This window comes from Oncorhynchus clarkii, chromosome 26 (genome assembly GCF_045791955.1).
Source record: "Oncorhynchus clarkii lewisi isolate Uvic-CL-2024 chromosome 26, UVic_Ocla_1.0, whole genome shotgun sequence".
NCBI lineage: Eukaryota > Metazoa > Chordata > Actinopteri > Salmoniformes > Salmonidae > Oncorhynchus > Oncorhynchus clarkii.
In genome coordinates, this window is record NC_092172.1 from 24,766,237 (window position 1) to 24,788,615 (window position 22,379).

The 22,379-nt window shown below is 43.2% G+C and overlaps 1 protein-coding gene across 6 annotated transcripts in view; it reads right to left on the minus strand.

Moving 5' to 3' along the window:
* Positions 1-208: 208 nt before the first annotated feature.
* LOC139384754 (DENN domain-containing protein 2B-like) overlaps positions 209-22,379 on the minus strand; it is a 79,326-nt gene continuing 57,155 nt past the window's right edge. For all 6 annotated transcript variants that reach the window (XM_071129627.1, XM_071129625.1, XM_071129626.1 and 3 more), the window contains 10 exons: positions 21,902-21,971; positions 20,460-20,537; positions 18,966-19,106; positions 18,656-18,804; positions 7,569-7,746; positions 4,139-4,180; positions 3,901-4,012; positions 3,215-3,454; positions 1,433-1,519; positions 209-775 (listed from right to left, as the gene is read on the minus strand). In XM_071129627.1, coding sequence (XP_070985728.1) covers positions 741-775; positions 1,433-1,519; positions 3,215-3,454; positions 3,901-4,012; positions 4,139-4,180; positions 7,569-7,746; positions 18,656-18,804; positions 18,966-19,106; positions 20,460-20,537; positions 21,902-21,971 — 1,132 coding nt within the window. In that variant the 3' untranslated portion in view covers positions 209-740. The remainder of the gene's footprint in view (positions 776-1,432; positions 1,520-3,214; positions 3,455-3,900; positions 4,013-4,138; positions 4,181-7,568; positions 7,747-18,655; positions 18,805-18,965; positions 19,107-20,459; positions 20,538-21,901; positions 21,972-22,379) is intronic.

Genomic DNA, 22,379 nt, shown 5'->3' on the forward strand with positions numbered 1-22,379 from the left:
TCAGCTCTGCTGACTTGGAAGCTTACTTAAATCTGTTTTGAGTGTTTGACTTCTTTAAAATGTGTGATCCAACCTCCGTCTGTACAGAGCCACCTGGGTTCCACCTAAAGAGGAACAATGACCTTGTTCACCGACTGCGCTTCCTGTAATTGCTGATGAAGTTCTGTTTCCTCTGAACAGTAAACACATAAAAAAGTTAAGAATCCAATCATTTGAAGTCTGTTTAATGACTGAATTTTACAAAGCAATCCATGTTTTAAACATTTACAATCATTTTCTTCATGTGTTAATGCATGTACAAATCCTCCCAACCAGGTGTGGAATTTACAGCTCTCATTCAGCAAAAAGACAGGACAACGATGATCTAAACTACAAAACATAGTAACTGTACAGGCACCATACATCAGCTTGCATTCACTCACTCAGTCTGATCATGTTCTTCTCAAGCATGCTTTAATGTCAGTGGTTAATCAGAAACAAAGGCACATTCACTCTGTACCGTCCTACTGTAACTAACCTCACAAAAGGTACCAGACACCTAACAATCAAGCTACATTGGAGGGTATCACAGCCAGTTTACAGTGAAATATGTACAACATTTTGACATTTCATTGATGTTTCTGATAGACAAACAAGTGAACAAGTCAATAAAATACAGAGTTTTGGGTGTATCAGATCTTCTGTTTGCAGTAGAACAAGCTTTCATGCTCCGGTATTTGGTTATTAAGTAGCAGGTTTCCTCAGTTCTTTTTGTGAAGAAACTTCATTTTACTTCCTAAAAGACACAAACAAAATGCAAGTAAGAACTGTTCACGTCATGTAAACCTTTAACACACTTCAGTGAAATGTTCCAATTGAGCTGACATCTGCAGCGTTTACTGTGAATGTGATCTCTGATTGTCAGGGAAATGATGTAGTGCCTCAGATGGAATCGTGGTTTTGGACTACATCAGGGATCATCAACTACATTCAGCTGCGACTGATTTTTTCTTGAGCGGATGGTTAGGTGGCCAGAACATAATTACAAATAATTTGTAGACTGCAAAAATCCCAAACATAATGACTAAAAAAAATTATAATTTTGAACATTGCTTACATTTGTATACAATCACATCTTTCTAATGCATGGGAATCCTTCGGAACAGATTTCCAAAATTAAAATCACTTGTAACCGATTTGCTGGTGTTTTTACAGTCTTTTATGTCCAACAATAAAACATCTTACAAATTCCACCAGTTGGGGAACCCTGGACAACATGGTGCTCATTACTACATCATGGCCAAATGTGAATAGGCTTCTTTTAGAACAAAACTGTGTGTCATCCTACATTTTAAGTCAGGTTACAATTTGTCCCAGCGGTAAAGTGGACAGGTAAGGTCTGTTGAGGGGAGATTTGTTTTAAGTGCAGATTCTATTTTATTTGAGAACTCACCTAGCCCTTTAAGGAACTTGTTCACTCCACTCTGCTCTGTGTCTGGTAGCTCTTCCAGGTACTGCTCCACCCTCTGCTCAAAGAGTCCTGACAGAAACAACAAAATGGCAGAATAACATGAGGTAATTACCAGTGGTGTAAAGTACTTAAGTAAAAATACTTTACAGTACTACTTAAGTTGTTTTTTGGGGTATTTGTACTTTACTATACTACATTCCTAAAGAAAATGTACTTTTTACTCCATACATTTTACCTGACATCCATAATTACTTGTTACATTTTGAATGCGTAGCAGGACAGGAACAACCAAATTCACACACTTATCAAGACAACACATGGTCATCCTTTCTGCCTCTGATCTGGCAGACTCACTAAACACAAATTAATATTTTGTAAATGATGTCTGAGTGTGCCCAGGGCTAGCCACACATTTTAAAAATAAAATGCTTAATAGAAGGAATTTCAAATGATTTATACTTTTGATACTTAATTTAGAACCAAATACTTGGTGTTGTGCTTGCCCCAGACAGTGTTTTCCATGATGGCAAAAAAGCTAAATTTTAGTCTCATCTGACCAGAGTACCTTCTTCCATATGTTTGGGGAGTCTCAGATGCCTTTTGGCAAACACCAAATGTGTATTTTTTTTTTCTTTAAGCAAAGGCTTTTTTCTGTCCCACTCTTCCATAAAGCCCAGCTCTGTGGAGTGTACAGCTTAAAGTGGTCCTATGGACAGATACTCCAATCTCCGCTGTGGAGCTTTGCAGCTCCTTCAGGGTTATCTTTGGTCTCTTTGTTGCCTCGCTGATTAATGCCCTCCTTGCCTGGTCCATGAGTTTTGGTGGGCTGCCATCTCTTGGCAGGTTTGTTGTGGTGCCATATTCTTTCCATTTTTTAATAATGGATTTAATGGTGCTCAGTGGGATGTTCAAAGTTTCTGATTTAAAAAATATATAACCCAACCCTGATCTGTACTTCTCCACAACTTTATCCCTGACCTGTTTGGCACGCTCCTTGGTCTTCATGGTGCTACTGACTCTGGAGCTTTTTAGAACAGGTGTATATATACTCAGATCATGTGACAGATCATGTGACACTTAGATTGCACACAGGTGGACTTTATGTAACTAATTATGTGACTTCTGAAGGTAATTGGTTACACCAGATCTTATTTAGGGGCTTCATAGCAAAGGGGGTGAATACATATGCACACATCACTTTTAATGATTTTTATTTTTTAAGTTATTATTTTCATTTCACTTCACCAATTTGGACTATTTTGTGTATGTCCGTTACATGAAATCCAAGTCAAATCTATTTAAATACAGGTTGTAATGCCACAAAATAGGAAAAACACCAAGGGGGATGAATAATTCTGCAAGGCACTCTATTGTGGGGTAATGTTACAGTGCAGTATATCAGAGAAAGCATGTTTTGGTATGGGGGGAAATACCCTTCACTATGTGGCCAGGAGATGGCACTGAATACCCAGCTAGAACCGTTGTCAACGAGAGGGCCGTACCAACACAGGTTTGAGAAGATCCCTTTAGGGATTTTGGACTACTTTGGCGGAAAAGTGAGGGGTGACAGAGCCTACCTCTAAAGAGGATTTCTACCAATCATTACAGTTGACATATTATTTGTGTTATGAGGAACTACAATAAATCAATTTTAGGAGGACAGGACACACTTAACGCTATTATCTCTTAACAAGTAGACAGGACCATACCATTACAGACTGTTGTGTAGGGTGGACTGACAGTGTCATTGTAGGTTTGCTCTACCTTTGGCCCGGCATTTCCGCAGCTCCCGGTCTTGGATGAACCCAGCAAACATTTGGGACTCCATGAAGACCCCCAGGAAGCGACGGATGCTCTTGGAGGCCACAGACTTGCGGAAGGCCTCGCGCTGGAAAATGCGTTCTCCTCGCTCGCTCTGGGTGAGGAACAGGGAGTAGTGGCCGATGGTTTCCAGAAAGAAACGGATGAAGGCCTCCGACACCAGGCTGTTCAAGGAGTTACACTCTACAGAAACAGACGAAATAGGATAGGTTAGTATTATGATGCTGAAACTGAAACACACTTCATACATGTTCAATACATCTAGAAAGAAGCAACACAAACTACAGTGGAACTTTTTTTATGCTTGAGAATTGTGCTTGAGAATCAAGTAGAGCCTATAACATTTGTTGGAATGACAAGAGTTATTTAGAGTTGATGTTTAACTGATATTGTGTATTCATACGTAACATTAAACAAACACTACATTCTGAACCCCAGTAACCATCAATTCAGTGAGGTGAATCACCCATTCCAGGAGTTCTCATCACTCCACAGACAGTATATTGCTCCCAGACATGTTCTGTACATGTTCTTGTTCACAAGGTTGAAACATGGCCTGTGCTTTGTTGTCCTAATTCACACTCATAACATCTGGTTTAGTAGAGAGTGACGATGTGTCCCTCGTTCACCTTCGTCTGACTCGCTGTCAGAGTCCTGATTGATGATGTCATTCCTCTGCTCCAGAGCTAGCTCAAGAGCAGACTGGAGTTTCCGTGGCAACAGCGAGGCCTCATCATCCATCTATTCACACGCATAACAATTTAATTAGTGACAATAAACAAGAATATCAAAAGATCAGTCCATATTATTTTACAATAAACATTCTGGTCTTTGATTACGGTGAGGTACTGAAGAATTGAGACCAACCTGTCTGAGAAAGCGGTCAGTTCCCAAGTCCACCATCAAAGCCTGCAAAGGAAACAAACAAGTCACATATTTGTGACTAATTTCAGGAAACTAGGCGTATGTCGCACGTCACTACTTGACAGGAGCGGCCTTTGAACATAAACATTTATTGTTTATCAAAATGCGATTTTTGGCAGAAATGCCTTTGGAACATGTGAACTTTCATGTGCCTTAATAACAAACTTGTATTCCATCTGTAAATATGAATACAATTGTTAAATTATGAGCCGAGTTGGTTTAGCCACGGAAAAAGACAGGAACCATCCTGCTAGCCATGATTGGCTGAGATAATTGATGGGCTGGACATGCCGAGAGATGAGTTTGGTTTGGTCTGACGTGTAGCATGCTTCTGTCTATAACTTGAGCTGTTCAGTATGTGTTGATAGTCCTTTCTACCGCATCGTTTTTGAAAGATATAAGGTTAGCCATTGAGAACTGCAAAAGTTTTCAAACTTTTCTCAACTACATTGATGCCCTAAATTTAGCAGGCGTTATCAACAGATCAGTTGGAAAAAGTGATGGGCTACTTTCTGCACAGGCCACGGTCAGTGTGAACCGGAGTGACTTGACACAATACTGGCCAAACAAGATGTACCTACAAACAAAACAGTGTTAAATGGTTCCAGTCTGCCATGAAGCATTCATCCATGTATACAGGTAAGAGTCTAGCTACATTTTCATATATTATACATTTCAAATTGTCAGTATGTCGTTTCATTGCAAGTTAAAGCATACTGTTCACTAGCTAGCGAGCGTTAGCTTGCTGGTTCGCTATCTAACGTTACATGTATGATATGTGTCGTAATATTATTTGAATCACAAACCCATTTGCATTACTAGTTATAGCCTAATGTTAGCTAGCTAACATTGAACCAAGTTGGTTAACTTTAGCTACCTGCAGATTCATACTACAGCTATGACAATGTTTGTATTGGTAGTAGTATGAGTTGGGATTTTTCCGGTTCATTGTTTAGCTAGCTAGCTACATGTCTAAAGAAAAGACTCCACTTCACCAGATGATTACATGACCCATCAAGTTAGCCAGGTGTGTCTGGGGGTGATTCCTTCCATCTATTGTATTTCTAGACAATAGTGACCCATCCACTAAGCTAGACGAGGATGGGGGGAGGTTAAGGCATTTCCTTCACATGACCCATCAATTTAGACAAGTGTGTCGGGTAAGTGTCATCTAATAATTATAAAATATATTTATCTGGACACTTTGTGTTTTTGATATTGCTACTATGAACGTAACCATTTCACTGCATTGTTTACACCTTTTGTATTCTAGGCATGTGTGTGTTTACCAGAAGAACAACATGACCTGCACCAAAGTCAGGTTAGGAAATAGGCCAAGGACTACATAAAGTGTATTTTTACCTGGAGTTTTTTTGTTAGTGTAGGCTAGTACTGTTACCACTTTTAGTCATGAAATCTTTGGTTGTTTACTAAACTAGTCACTCTGTTTAGCACATGGCCTCACATGTGAATCCTTAAAGAGATGGGTGTGGCTAAGGCTTAAGAGGGTGTGTACAATGCTGAATGGGTATAGACAAAGGGGAGCTCTCCATTAGGTGTACCAAAACATTTCTCAAAAATGGGGTTACAAGTTTATCAACTTTCAAAGTAGAATTACTTTCCCATTGTTCCTAAACTGCAGTGTATGATATACCATTTTCTACCTCAGAGGCTCTACTTTTATCCAATATAAAAAAAAACATTTAACATTTTGCTACATAAGACCAAATCAAGGTGGTCGATCACATTTAGGAATCTTCAGTCAAATCCAGGCTTCTTCCATGTGCATATAGTGGCTTAAAGTGAATACCAATGCCCTCTACAAATAAGTCAAACTCTCCATCAAGAGAAAGACGAGCTCTTCCAGAAGTTGGAAGTGTTATACCAGTGTTAAAATGAGATCTTTATAAGCAGCAAAGGATACTTGGGGAATTTTAATTGAGTCGATCAGCAACATCAAGACAGACGTAAACAGACAACAGATACTGTTGACAGGCCATTAAAAGCCCTGTGTCAAGTGTGACAGACAGGGTGAGATGGTATTTTTCACACACACCATGGGCTGAGGGCAGATGCTGCTGACTCGGACTAACTGTGTTATAGCAGAGAGCTGGATTTTAAGAGGCCCGATGGCTTCTCCTGCCAGGCTTTTATTGAGAGCCAGAAACTCCCACTCTCCCTCCCTAGTGGGGCCAGGACCCCAGGGCTGAGGCTGCCAACTGCCAAGGCCACATTCACTGGAGGTTTTAGGTCAGGGTCAGCCACACTACAGCACGTTGAGGCTGGAGGAGTTGTTGCTACTTTAACGAGGATGGATTCTGGTGATTTCCCCCTCTTTCCACTCTGCCTTGGCAAATCAGCGCTCCGTTCCAAGAATGCTGCAGAACAGTCCAGCTGGGAGAGCAGAGAAACAGACACGTCTTCTTTCCCTCCTCCCTCTGTAATTGGTGACAAAACTGCTGCAGGTCAACATCCTGTTAGGCTTTGACCACAGCGAGACTGCTGGACAGCACTGAACAGGCAATTATAGCTAGCTATAGCAGGCCTCACACTGTGTGTGGACTCGGACACCTCAATCCTAGGAAGCTCATGGCTTGAATTCTAATACTGAATACTGGGAGCCTACAGTGTCCATGGCAGCAAAACAGAGGAAACGGGTCAAATTACATTCAGCGCTCTGAGAGAATTCAAGTTTGAGCAGACCTTTCGAAAACACAATGCTATTGCTCAATGTGTGACTGTGAATTTAACATGAGACTGATTTAGAACTCTCTCTGGTATGTAGTGCTTGAATGAATAGACGTTAAAAAAAGTTTGAGGGTAAAAATGCTCTGAATCACTGGAAGGTCCAGCATTCTTTCAAAGAAGCCTGTAACAGTCATCCAGAGAGTGTGGTTTCATCCTGGACCCAGGGGTGGTCCTGGGTCTCTGAGGGAGGTTGGGAGGAGCACCATGATAACTGTCTCGTGAGATGTCCCAGTTACTGTATATCCGGATGCTTCTGAATCTGTCCCATGGCTGCACCAATCAGCCAAGAGGATCAACATACCTACGCAATTCTCTCCAGAAATATAAGTTCCTCATTGGGTAAATGTTTAATGAAAACAAGTAGGGTAATTGACTGTGTAATATACTGTAGGTTGTTGTGGGCGTTTTACTGCTGACCAGTAACAGGAAGGCCACTCCCCAGCCCAGCGTGATGGAGAGATGGAATGTGACAGTGGTATAGCCTCTAATCTTTAGCCTCAAGCTAACAAAATCAGAGGCGCAGAATGAGGAGGAAATAGAGCCAATACATTAAACCTGGTCTAAGAAAAGCAAGACAGTGGGAGACAAAGATGAAAAGCCAGAGAGAGAGACATGAAGTACCAACCTCTTCCACAGGCAGGTCTTTGAGTTTGGGCAGAGAGCTGGACAGGAGCCCCACCAGGAAGGGCGTGGGGCAGCAGACGATGTCCACCATGGAGGCAGGCAGGACGGGGATGAAGGTGTGCTGCCAGGAGAAGGGATAGAGCAGAGCCACCACCGCGTGCATACAGCTGGACAGGGTACTGCAGAGAGGGAGACAGACAACCATAGAATTACATATAGAATCACTATATCTAATCATTTTAAGATCTCTATGGGGACAGTCAACATCATATACAGCTGGACAGGGTACTACCGGGGAGGGAGACAGACAACATCACTCACCTTTACACTCACAACACAGAACTGCAGGAGGCCCATCAGTAAAACCAGATATGAACATTGTTAGGGGAAAACATGGGGATGCCAGATTTTCCATCAGATTGCCCACTTTATCCTGACCTTTGAAAGGGAGTGGTAGATTGTGTTTTGAAGTGAACACTGAGTACTCCTAAAACAACAGCCAGCAGCGGACAAAGAACGACAAACAGATGCAACAAAAATGTGGACTCTCATGTTCCTCTATAAAATTCTAAATAAAAGCTTATTGAGATTTAAAGTTCATCATTATCTGCCTCTAATATCAAGAAGAGAGCCGAATGAGAGCGTATTGCTTAACGTCATAAGTGAACCAGTCTTTCCAACGTCCAAACCAAACAACAACCTGATCCTCTTTTCCTTGAAACAATTACTTTTGTATATGTGAGGCGAACCAGTGCGGCTATGTACCCTGGCTTAACACCCTGTTCCTACCTCCAGTTGGTCTAAGGGACAGTCTGAAATCGATTCTCAACAGGCTGTTCTTTCTCTCCAATAACAAATGAAAAGAAGAAAAAGACAGGAAAGGAAAGGATAGAGCAGAAAGAAATCACACCTCCTGACACTCAGCTGCCAGGAGAGAGCTCAAGTACAAGATTGGAGCAGCCAGTAGCGGGAAAAATACCCAAATGTCATACTTGAAAGATAACTTAATAGAAAATGACTCAAGTGGGCCTCCCGGGTGGCGCAGTGGTTAAGGGCGCTGTACTGCAGCGCCAGCTGTGCCACCAGAGACCCTGGGTTCGCACCCAGGCTCTGTCGTAACCGACCGGGAGGTCTGTGTGGCGATTCACAATTGGCCTAGCGTCGTCCGGGTTAGGGAGGGCTTGGCCGGTAGGGATATCCTTGTCTCATCGCGCACCAGCGACTCTTGTGGCGGGCTGGGTGCAGTGCACGCTAACCAAGGTTGCCAGATGTTTTCTCTGACACATTGGTGCAGCTGGCTTCTGGGTTGGATGCGCACTGGGCATTCATCATTCATTCATCATTCATTCATAAATGTAATTTCTAAAATATAAAGTAATTAAGTATCAAAATTTAAAATGCAAACCAGAAGGCACCATTTTTTTTTTTTTTTTTTCAATTTACAGATAAATAGCCAGGGGCACACTCCAACACATAATTTATAAACAAAGCATGTGTTCAGTGAGTCCGCCAGATCAGAGACAGTAGGGATGTTCTCTTGAAGTGCGTGAATTGGACCATTTTCCTGTCCTGGTAAACATTCAAAATGTAATGAGTACTTTTGGGTGTCAGGGAAAATGTATGGAGTAAAAAGTACATCTTTAGGAATGTAGTAAAGTAAAAGTTGTCCAAAATATAAATAGTAAAGTAAAGTACAAAAACTCCAAAAACTATTAAGTAGTACTTTAGTAAAAATACTTTAAAGTACTTTACAGCACTGGGAGCAGCAGACAGGTTCACCCATGGCAACCATTCAAAAGCTTTAATCTGTTACGTTTCCACCTCTTCCACTGACAGTGTAACACCCATAACTATACAGCCCACAGCTAAGACCTGCTCTATAAACATCTGACAGGCTGATTACACTAGGCACTGCCACTGTGGCAACACACACAGTAGGTCCACTCCCTCACCCTCAGATGGGTTGGGTGTGTTACAATCGTTTAACAAGATCTTGAATCCATTTGATATTACCCAAAACAGCACCCTTACCGCTGGTGAATTTTGACAGCTGTGGCTTAACACAAAATCACAAATAGTATGTCATCTTTCTCACGGTCCCAAGTTTGTTGACAGTGGCCGACCCTCCTCCCCTCTGTCCCCCTGCACTCCATACAGTCCATGTACACACAGATAGAAAGGGGAGATAAACCATGAGGCCCATCAGAAACACACAGATACCACAACTCTAAATCAGTGGAGATCAAACACTCCACTGAAGATGAATGCACTGTTAATAAGGAATGTTGTCTATAGTTGTTCTCTTCAACAGCAGAGGGCACATCCTACCAAACACACAGTACTCCCACTACATATAAGTGTCCACGCTCTATCACAACGTCAATATTGATGTGCATACAGCCTCTCCTTGACAGAACCTTTATCTTGTTTTGGTACAGTTTACTGTAAATAGAGCTATGAGTATAATGGCAAGTTATTATAGTTAATGAACACTGTTAAGCGAGACCAGTATCTACATGGCTCAACAACTGCAGCCCCATGGTCTGTTCAGGTTTTTTATTCACCCATCATAACATAGAGCAGAAAGCAGTCTCAGTTTCACTGTCTGAGTTTTATTTGCAGAAGGAACTGATCCTTTTGAACAGATCCAGTCTCCGGAGTTTGACATGTTCCACCAGGGAGTGATGGGGTACAGCTCTCAGAACTTCAGCCACAGGCAAGACAGAGCAAGCGCTGCAGAGGAGAGGACTGATACCATGAGTATCACTTACACACTCAGTCCTGAGGGAACACTCATGGGAAATGATGAACTTGCAATAAAAACACCATCTCTGCCCACATCTGCCAGTCAACTCTCTATGGGTGCTTGCCAAATGGCACTCTATTCCTTATACACTGCTCAAAAAAATAAAGGGAACACTTAAACAACACAATGTAACTCCAAGTCAATCACACTTCTGTGAAATCAAACTGTCCACTTAGGAAGCAACACTGATTGACAATAAATTTCACATGCTGTTGTGCAAATGGGATAGACAACAGGTGGAAATTATAGGCAATTAGCAAGACACCCCCAATAAAGGAGTGGTTCTGCAGGTGGTGACCACAGACCACTTCTCAGTTCCTATGCTTCCTGGCTGATGTTTTGGTCACTTTTGAATGCTGGCGGTGCTTTCACTCTAGTGGTAGCATGAGACGGAGTCTACAACCCACACAAGTGGCTCAGGTAGTGCAGCTCATCCAGGATGGAACATCAATGCGAGCTGTGGCAAGAAGCGAGCTGTGGCAAGAACAAATTCGCCACTGGCGCCCTTTGCTCTTCACAGATGAAAGCAGGTTCACACTGAGCACATGTGACAGACGTGAGTCTGGAGACGCCGTGGAGAACGTTCTGCTGCCTGCAACATCCTCCAGCATGACCGGTTTGGCGGTGGGTCAGTCATGGTTTGGGGTGGCATTTCTTTGAGGGGCCGCACAGCCCTCCATGTGCTCGCCAGAGGTAGCCTGACTGCCATTAGGTACCGAGATGAGATCCTCAGACCCCTTGTGAGACCATATGCTGGTGTGGTTGGCCCTGGGTTCCTCCTAATGCAAGACAAGACCTTATGTGGCTGGAGTGTGTCAGCAGTTCCTGCAAGATGAAGGCATTGATGCTATGGACTGGCCCGCCCGTTCCCCAGAACTGAATCCAATTGAGCACATCTGGGACATCATGTCTCGCTCCATCCATTGCACCACAGACTGTCCAGGAGTTGGCGGATGCTTTAGTCTAGGTCAGGGAGGAGATCCCTCAGGAGACCATCCGTCACCTCATCAGGAGCATGCCCAGGCGTTAGAGGGAGGTCATACAGGCACGTGGAGGCCACACACACTACTGAGCCTCATTTTGACTTGTTTTAAGGACATTACATCAAAGTTGGATCAGCCTGTAGTGTGGTTTTCCACTTTAATTTTGAGTGTGACTCCAAATCCAGACCTCCATGGGTTGATAAATTTGATTTCTATTGATCATTTTTGTGTGATTTTGTTGTCAGCACATTCAACTATGTCAAGAAAAAAGTATTTAATAAGAATATTTCATTCATTCAGATCTAGGATGTGTTATTTTAGTGTTCCCTTTATTTTTTTGAGCAGTTTATATTGCATAACTTTTGACCAGAGCAAATATGGGCAGTAGTGTACTACATAGGGAAAGGGGTTCTATTTGGGACGCACTCTAAAGCAGAAAGGAATGGCAGACCTTTACAGACCAGGTCATAACAAAACCATATCAGCACCCGCACAACTGTCCACTTAAGTTTAGAGGATTCTAACTTTGCTTTGTGATATTTTGCATTTGGGGTTACATAAGCATGTCAGATCAGGAATGGTTGTCCTGGGTCTGTCTGTGGCTGACCATGCAGATTCCCAGGAAACTCTCAGGATAGAGAGGCTTACTCTGTCAGACCCACAGGTGCAGGATGGAGAGTCCCGGTGTCAGCAGCACTGTCCACGAGCCCAGACATGCCCATTTCAGCCCAGGACAAACACAGGCCCTGACAGGAGCATCAGTACAACTGAAGCACATACATCTTTTTCTGGGTGAGAATCAGTGCTTAATTTGTAAATCGGGAGGTGCCGGACCATAAAAGTGAGGGCGAGAGGGGGATAACCTGGGGAGCTCTGATGTACCAGAACGCATGAGAGAAAAATCCCCTTTAATAAAGCACTGCATACATGTCATTGCATTTGCTTAGTGGCATAGAGAAGTAGAGCAGAGGCACTTACAGAAGTTGCACACATGGAGAACATTTTTAGTAGCCTAGGGTCCGGGAAAAATTGTTGCCTTTTATAAACGCATTTCATGCAATTCTGCATCATTTTACATGACTGAAGACTTTAGCAGAATTTTTTTTAAACCGTACAAATGGTCAAAATGACAGTATACTTTGACACTGACACAATGAGTTCAATAAAAACGACCTTGTCTTAAATCCATCAATAGTCTAGGCATAGGTATGTGGAGACACACATATTGTAGGCTACAATATGAGGAGGAAATGATAGTCCTAAAAATGCTTTCCAGTTTCACTGACTCACCCAATCATGTGCAGCCCAATCACAGGTGATTCGTGCCAAAAGCCTCTCTCTCTCTTGTTTTACTTTGTAAAAACATTTGGAAGTTGATCAAAAATGTTGGTAGCCTACAGCAAACACATTAGAGTCTTCTCTTTTCAGCAGGAGCCATTTGCTTTCCACCCTATGTTTTCCCACGATTGTGTTTGAATTATTGCCTATTTTATCTGCATGCTGTTCACTGACAGATTTAGACTATGCCTTGTAATTGGCCACACACAATCCATAGCTAGATAATTTGTTAAAATAAGCTACTGATCTTCTGTGGCTAAATTACAGGCTTTCTCATGGTGTACTAGGCTATTCTGAATTATTTCATTTCTTTCTGAACAGACAGCAGTAACTCTATAACTTTGGCAAATGTATTTAAATGTATCAGGGGTGATGCAGCTCCTCAAGAACCCTTCGCACGGCTATGATTCTATAAGGAAATAAATTATGAAGTGCAACACTGGAGAGATCAGTGTTGCAGGCTCATTCATGTCTATCAGGGCAGAGAGGGAGAGAGATCATAGAAAGTGAATCTCGTTCCAGTTCTGTGAGAGACACAGGCGCGCTTCTCACACAGCCACAGCCACACGTTGGTCTCAAACATAGGTTGCAACGTTGCGCAAACCTAAACCAACTCGAATATCAGGGGAAAAAATCTACTTTTTTACATGACGCGGGGCCTCGAATGAACTTTGATTGTTTTAGGGCCTCCTGAGTGGCGCAGTGGTCTAAGGCACTGCATCGCAGTGCTAGCTGTGCCACTAGAGATTCTGGTTTCGAGTCCAGGCTATGTCGCAGCCGGCCACGTCCGGGAGACCCATGGGACGGCGCACAATTGGCCCAGCGTCGTCCGGGTTAGGGGAGGGTCTGGCAGGCAGGGATGTTCTTGTCCCATGGCGCTCTAGCGACTCCTGTGGCGGCCAGGTGCAATGCACACTGACACGTTCGCCAGGTGTGCGGTGTTCCCTCCGACACATTGATGTGGCTGGCTTCCGGGTTAAGCGGGAATTGTGTCAAGAAGCAATGAGGCTTGGTTGGATTGTGTTTCGGAGGATGCATGGCTCTCAACCTTCGCCTCTCCCGAGTCCATATGGGAGTTGCAGAGATGAGACAAGACAGTAACTACCAATTGGATACCACGAAATTGGGGAGAAAAAGGGGGTAAAAAATTATAACTTTGATCGCTTTTATTAGGATCCAGATCAAATTAAGCAATGGTGAGAATGATGAATGAAAGTGTCCATACTGCTCATTGGTGCATCTAGTAGAATGTTTAGTATTCACATAGAGTCTTTTCCCCACTTCCTCTCCATAAGGATCTCAAGTCCCCATCACAGCCTAGGCTTGGACTCCCTAGTATGAACAGTTGTAGCGGAAGCTGTTGAACAGTAAGACCAGGCTTCTCTTGGGCAACCCTACTCATGGTCCTATTCTAGCCTATTGATTCCAATGCTTCTTGTGTGCAGCATTGCAGTGTGTGTGTATATATAATAATAATAATAATAATAATAATAATAATAATAATAATAATAATAATAATAATAATACAAATAATAATAATTATGGGAAAGTCAGATGCTTGGCCTCTGGTTTCCATCTTCTGAGTTTCCCTCTTCAGTCTCACAGAAATATTTTAGATACAGTATGTTTCCACTGTGTTCATCCACTCCACCTTTGGGCGTTAGAAATACACACAGGGAAAGTGTTAAGTTGTTGTAGGTTGTTAGGTGCGGTGCCAGCATTGCTCGGTGTGATACAACAGTGTTCAGGAGTAATACGGGACTAAATAAACTGTACAGCTTGTTCCCAGATTAGACTGGTACACTGTAGCTACCTACAGCGGCTCACTTTAACAGACTGGGGTTACAGACACACACCATATTATACAGCTGCTGCTGCTGGAGACTGGAGCAATGGGCTCTTCCTGAATCTAATGCAAACCCAGTCATTTCAACAGGTGGTAGAAGAAGATTATGAATGGGGTTTGAAAGGAGGATTTTAAACTAATAAAAATGCAATACATCTGGTGACTACCATGTGTTAGTTTGAAGTTTTCTGATGTTACAGGAAGTGGTGTAAGGGGAAACGAGGTACAGAAAACAGCCTTCCTTCTCCCTCTCAGAAAACAAGAGCCTGATTAATTCACCATGACCATGAGAAAAGCTTTCAGAGGCGGTCTTTTGCTCTCGCTCTGCACCCCGGCTCTTTCTTTCTCCCTGTTTCTCCCTCTCTTACCCTCCATCTTTCTCCCACTCATACACACTCTACCTACCTCCCAATCCCCTGTCTGTTCTACTGTGGGCCGCTCAGCAAATACAATAGAAACATTGACTTATTAAAGCACTTCAGTAATCGGAAACAACCTCCATGTTATCATTCTGATACATACAAAGACGCTTGCTTATGGCAAACGTCCCGTTGTGACCTCTTAAACAAGTCATACACAGCTTACAGTACAAATAACGAGTTAATGCAACAGTCCATGTAACCCCATAGGCTCGGCCCTAATTTACTCGCCGCATGGAAAATGGCCCAAGGCAATGCCGAGCCTTAGGCATTGTCTTATTAATAAATAATTAGCATACATGTTTAGATATTCACTTCTCATGACCATTTCTTGATCTTAGTCGGCTAAGATTGAATCTCAGAGCTGACAATGTAAACATCTGTTGTTCTGCCACTGAACAAGGCAGTTAACCCACTGTTCCTAGGCCATCATTGTAAATAAGAATTTGTTCTTAACTGACTTGCCTAGTTAAATAAAGATTAAATAAAGATTAAATAAAATAAAAACACATAATACTTGATTGCACATGATTTGACCATAATATCAAATGGAATCAGATAAACATTTAAAAACCCTAAGGTCTATGTCTAATTAGCTAAATGAAATGAGCATAATACTAACAATAAAAAACATACAAAAGTTGAATCTAGATATCACTGTTTTTTTTGCATTGGATGCGTCTCAATCCAACACATCCGTCTATGTTGCACTTCAGCATCTGCAATGAAAGGTGACAGAGCTAGAGTGGGGGGTTTCAGGCCATGAAACATCCTTAAAATGAGACATCTGGTCTTCTCACAAAATCGTCTGAACGGTTTGGGCTACAAACCCCTCCGTGAAAAGATGAGACTTTCACGAATATGATGGTGTTCTCCGGTTTTCTCTATGACCCCCACAAGCATCTTGGGACTCGTCTGAAGTTGGTATAGCCGATCTGCCAACTTCTGTCTGTAGCGTCCGAACAGTTAGTGCTGCACACTAATACGACCCCTCTGTGAAAAGGTGAGACTTGCCCCCCGGTTGGGACAGGGCTTAGACTCTTATCGGTTAATAGGCTAATTACATAGTCTTGTGTAAATTTAAGCAATTAGGCCAGAGGAGGTGTGGTATATGGCCAATATACCAAGGCTAAGAGCTGTTCCTCTGCACGATGCAATGCAGAGTGCCTGGATACAGCCCTTAGCCGTGGTATATTGGCCATATACCACAAACCTCTGAGGTGTCCTATTGCTATTATAAACTGTTTACCTACGGAATTAGACCAGTAAATTTTTTTTTTTTTTTGTCATACCCATAGTATACAGTCTGATAAACCCCAGCGTTCAGCCAATCAGAATTCAGGGTGGTTCACCTGGTTTAAAAAATAATACTTATATATCAAATATTACAACAGTACAACCCAGTGGAGACACATTCCCTAACATGGCCTGTTTGGTGTTTTCCCTCCCTCAGATCCTTCTCCGATTAGATATACATTACACCCAGACATACATCATGTTGTGATGGAAGGGATTTCTGGGATTGGATTGTGTTCTTGGTCTCCCGCGGGACCAGACCCTTTTACCAGGGATGTCAGTGGAGGGTCTCTCCCTTCTCCCCAACACGGCCCAATGACGCCCAGAGTGGCTCCTTGATACCTGTTTTCAATGGGAACTGAGACACAGGGGGTCTGGTCCGTGTTCTGGGGCACTCTGGCAGCTAGAGCTTCATCTGTTGTGGTTCTGGGTGTGAGCCCTGGAGACTAAGTCCAGTTAGACACACACAGAAAGGACTGGTTGGTTTGTGATGCTAATCCACAATGAAAACCTATTGTTTTGCCTTTATTCAGAACCTGAATAAGACCTGAATGGTGAAGTATGTAATTGTGTTTATACAAAGCAGGTTTTATGAAGTAATAGTATATGGTTTTCAATGAAGTTCTAACATTGAGCAGGGCTGTAGTCTGTAGTATTGTAGTCTGTGGTACTGTAGTCTGTTAAGACTCATGGTGCTGATTTTCAGTGTTGTTCACTAAAAATACCTCAGACACAGACTATCCGATACAGCTCTCAAGTCTTTGCTGCTGTTCACAAGATTCCTTAGAAATGGGTGACTGATTAACAATCTTTGGGTGATGTGCAAACTGACATGTACCCGGGAGTCGTTGTCTCAAACGGCAGAGTGACGACAGAAACAGCTTTCTCTGAGTCCCCCTGGGTAGAGAGAGGGCTGTCGTAAACAGGCCAGGCAGGGACCAGGGAGGGAACATGGCGCCATCAGTCACACAGTGACAGTGAAGCCATAGATCAGAGGGGAGAGTCGCTGCACACAGGAAGTACATTCCTTCCCCTCACAGTCACTGGCCCCACTGATGTTTGTTTAAACTGTCCTCTGATGTGTAGAGATTACCGTTCAACACAAACCTGCCCCCCTCTAACAGAGCCCCTCAGCCCAGAGTGCTGTCCTATAGCCAGGGGCAGATTGCTGTGCCTGCCTGGTAGGACTCTGGCTCCTTGGAGACCCCTAGCTCCATGTTATCAGCCCCACCCCACCCTGCCTGCCGTGGTTGGACAGTGGCCTCCGGCAGAGAGATGACCCATTTCTGGAACCACATCAGTTGTGAGTCCATGCAGGGAGAGTTTCATTACTCCATAGTGGTAGGTGCGGTCTGAAATGGCTACACCGATTCATTTAACAGCTCTACCCTGTCCCCGCATGCTAAACCAGTTAAGCACCAACTGACAATCCAACAGTAGAAGGCTGCTATTTGCTGTGCAGATTGGGTGAATGGTAAGCAGCTCGACTGAGGAATTAAATCTGCCATCAACAGTTAGGGTGAGCCAGAGTGCACTGGCAGAGTAGCAGGGCAATCCCCACTATTGGAACTGTTATACAAGTAAATTCTCTCTTCGAAGTTAGTCCTTCTTTAAAGTTCAGGATATGTCATCTCTGTGAGAGGAAATGCACCAAGACATGTGAAACAGTGTTATGATGACGGTATCATAGTCAGTCTGTACTGTATAGCCACATGTCCAGAAAGATACAGATAGAGGATCCCTGAGCTCAGCAATGTGGGTCTGAGAAAAACAGTCAGGCCTCTGTGTGAACGTAAACAGAAAAGGGAAAATGTACAAGAGCTTGAGATAAAATCCCTCTCATGTAAGGCAGATGTTATTGTAATGGGGTAGGTGGATTCACTGCAGAAAAAGACTGTGAACTTCAGTGATAACTGAGAAGGGATATTATTGCTAACATACACCGTAATCCTAGACAGCAATTGATCTCACTCTTAGCCACCATGTGTGACAAGGATGAAGTATTCTAGGAACTATTTTTACTATTTATAGCCTAATGTTGGAGGGTTAAGATCTTTGTCAGGTGATAACCTTACACTACAATATGAGCAGGCGTTGAGAGCTCTACGTATCAGATTCCTCTGTAAATACTGTAGTTTCAATCATTATCTAACAATGACAACAGCCCTTAGCGTTTCAGAACTACCTTATCAAAACACTGCCACTAAAGGTATTATTGAGCATTTCACTTGGCACAAGTAACCATCATCTAACAACTACACGTTTCAACAATCCCCACCTGCCTCTAACAGGGCATGACCATTAGTCAGGGACAGCTTCCCATGAGTAGGTGATTCAGTTCTCTCTCCATCTTTACTTATTACTAGAAGGGTTACCAACTATAAGAGTCTTGCTGCTCACCTGAGTTTATCAGCCACAAAGATGACTCTGCGCTCCAGCAGCAGGGAGGCGAAGACCTGCACCACCTGACGCACGCTCAGGCAGCTGAAGAGACTGTCAAAGTCTACATGCTCCAGTCTTGAGTCCATGGGCCGCCTCAGCTCAATGACCTGGGGAGAAGAACACCACCTGGGGTCACAACTTTGGTCACAACCAGTCATACATTCACAGAAGTCACAGGTCATGCTCAATTAAGCATACATCGCATTATCTTCATGCATCATCCTTCTTTGATGGAACCTTAGCAACCAAGGGCTGATGTGTCTCCAACCTCATTCCCTGCTCCAGGCAGGAAGGTCTTGACTTTGATGGTCTTCCCTGGCGCTGGGAAGGGTGACTCCATCAGACTCCTCATGAAGGGGTAGACCAGGGCTGCAGAGATCCCCCTCCGCCTCTCCACCTCATCCAGGATCTACACACAGCACAGGACAGGAGGTTGAGAGTTAGACCACAGGAGCACAGGACAGGGGGTTGAGAGTTAGACCACACAGCACAGGACAGGGGGTTGAGAGTTAGACCACACAGCACAGGACAGGGGGTTGAGAGTTAGACCACACAGCACAGGACAGGGGGTTGAGAGTTAGACCACACAGCACAGGACAGGGGGTTGAGAGTTAGACCACACTGCAGACACAACACTTAATATTTCAAACAGAAAGTCCCAAATTCCCTATATAGTGCCTTATGGACCGTGGTCAGACGTAGTGCACTAAATAGGGAATAATGTTTCACCCGGGATGTAGATTGAGATTCTAGTAATAGACCAAGACCAAGTACATTCAGTCAGTATGGCCAGTGTTGATGGAATGGAAATGGTAGTGTGTTGCTGTCTGAAGGAAAGCTCCTGCTATTGTCTGGAACCAGGCTACCTTTGCCCCTTTTGACAAATACAGTATGTATTTATTTTGTGGCTGTCTGATATATATGGAAAATAGCAAAGGAAAATCCCACACAATATGCCCATGTGTCTGTCTGCGTCAGACCTGTCTACTCCTGTCTGGAAAGTTTGTTGGAGAGACACACTCACACTCACATTCAGGGTCATATGATATCCCCTCCACTCCCCACACACCCTCTGTTCCCGGTGAAATCAAACACTCCCATCTTTCTTGCCTTAACTAGAAAAGCATTTCATACTCCTTGGAAAACATTTCCTCTCTCACCTACGCAGGTCTCAAGCCCTCAAAATGGTGCCTTCTGAAACCTACACCCGCCACCTGTATGAGGGATGTTCAACCCTCACTGTTGAGGTGCCTGTGCTGTCACAAGACAGAAGCAATCTATTGTATTTATGCATCCTTTTGGCCTTAAATGAATATGAAATTAAACTCACTGACAGTTTTTTGGCACAATTTAGTACTCACGACACAGTAATAAAAAGTTATTTTCATTCATTAGATATGTCTACTACCTCTTAATTGTTTCCCTTAACACAGGCCTTATTTACTTCAAATACACTGTTCATAGAGGATTCATGAGGAGGCAGATAAGGCATGGAGTACTTAAACACAATGAGCACTCTGTTTCATGTTAGCTAAACTCAGGAACAAGTGAAGGAAACAATTTAACTGGGAAATCAGAGAGAGAAAAAAGCTGAAAATAAGGTTTATGCTGGACAGGATGCCTTAGAGTGGAAATGCTGGCACACCCTCAACTAGTTCACTCCTGGGAACACTGGCCTCGGCTCAGAGACAGGTAACCGCGATAACGGCTACACTAGGGTGTGTGTGTGTGTGTGTGTGTTTGTGTGTAAGCATGAACTCACCTTGGAGAACAGGTGGAAACAGCCCAGTCGGCTGATGACGCAGTACACCTCAGGAAGGCGAGACCCTTTCCCACTCGGCTGGAACAAGGGCACAAATTAAGAGTCTCGTCAGTCCCTGGGGAAGAGAGGCTTATAAGGTAACACAGACCGTAATGTGGCAATAGATACTAAGATAAGATGCTTGGTTAGGTTTATAATGCAACATCAATGAGAATATACTGAAACACTATCATACACACAAACATTATAAAGCCAACAGCTTAATTTGACCAAAGCTATGTGATGTACTTGCTTTTATTTAGATAAAGTACCAGGTTAGTTCACAATCGGCTGTGGTTGAAGAAATATTTATAAATCTGGTCTTTCAGCTGCTGGAGGTGGACGTCTTTAATCTGGAGAGACTGAGGCTTCTCCTTGTAAACTAAACACAGGTGCTGCAGTCTCTACACAGTTAATGATCACCTCTACCCTCCACACTAAACAATCACAGACCAGTCTACTCTGGAGCCAACCAGGCCTCCTGGATCTATCCATCTAAAACACACACACATACGCATGTGCACACGTGCACACATGCACACACACACACAAATTAACACGTGCATACATATAAAGAAATCCCGAAATCCACTTGTCCATATTAGGTATGCAATTTTCTCCTCTGCTTTCTCCAAATGGATGATTAAATCAAGCATGTGGTACTTGGTTAAAGTCCTTAGGAATGTGTTGTTCATGCCAACTCCACCAGGGAAAGAAGGAGCTGGGTTACCGGAGAGGGGAAAACTCACCTCTCTCACAGCATCAGGAGTCGTCTGATCTACAGCTACTTAATGTCAGCAACTACTGAGCTCAATACAGTAAAGTAACAGTCAGAACTGAGTTTAAGAATGGCCCCCATCTCGGTCTACGTGACACACAAATACAGTAGGCTACTAAAACACACTGACAAACCCTACAAAACATACACGCTTTGTGAATGTACACATTCTTGGGCATAAAAGTGACATTAAAAACAAATCACAGCAAGCACAAAATCCCACACAGCCATACTTTCTGAACTTAAGCCAAATGTGGGCTCATCATAAAACATCAAATGACTAGAAACCCTTACTGGCGGGTTGTGCTCTACAATGACAAACCTAGACATTTCATGGTTTGTTTTTCGTCATTCTTCCCCTGAGAAACTCTCATGAAACAGAAGGAGTCCAGTTTTACTAGGATTCATCCCGATCGTTTTGAAAGGCAAAAACAACCAAGCTTTGTTACATACGGACGTTAAAATTCACTTTATTTACTTTCTCTCCTATTCACACCCAGCGTGGTGACGCAATAACACCTCAATGGTCCCACAGGAAAGAAAAAAACCTTGTCAAAACAAACAGGGCTGGCTCAGCAGGGTGTGAACAGAACAGAGACCAGTGAATTAATGGTGGCTTGCTTACCAGCAGACGCCTGCAGTACCCAAACCTCCTGCTGCCATCCTCTCCAGTCAACATGAACGAGAAGGTCTCACTGTACCGAAACACACACACACACACACACACACACACACACACACACACACACACACATACAGAGAGATTGAACAGTGATCAAAGGAAACGTAGTGTTGGATCTCATTCACACTTTAGGGTTGGTGAAGTAGCACAGTCTCTGTGGCAGAGAGAGAAGACCCACGTTGTCAGGAGCAGGAGTGAGAGTAAGAGTCTAACAGGATTTCATGAAGATAATGGCATTACATCTTTGTGTTTTCTTCCTAATTTTACTTGTTGATATTTACACATCTAATCATATTATCGATTTGTTAGTTTTTTAACCTTAATCTATATATGGAAGACTTGTGCATCACTGATTAGTACCCATCTGGTTCAGGCAAGGAATGGGATTAATAGGCCCCCAGTGTGGTGGTGAGCTTTCCTC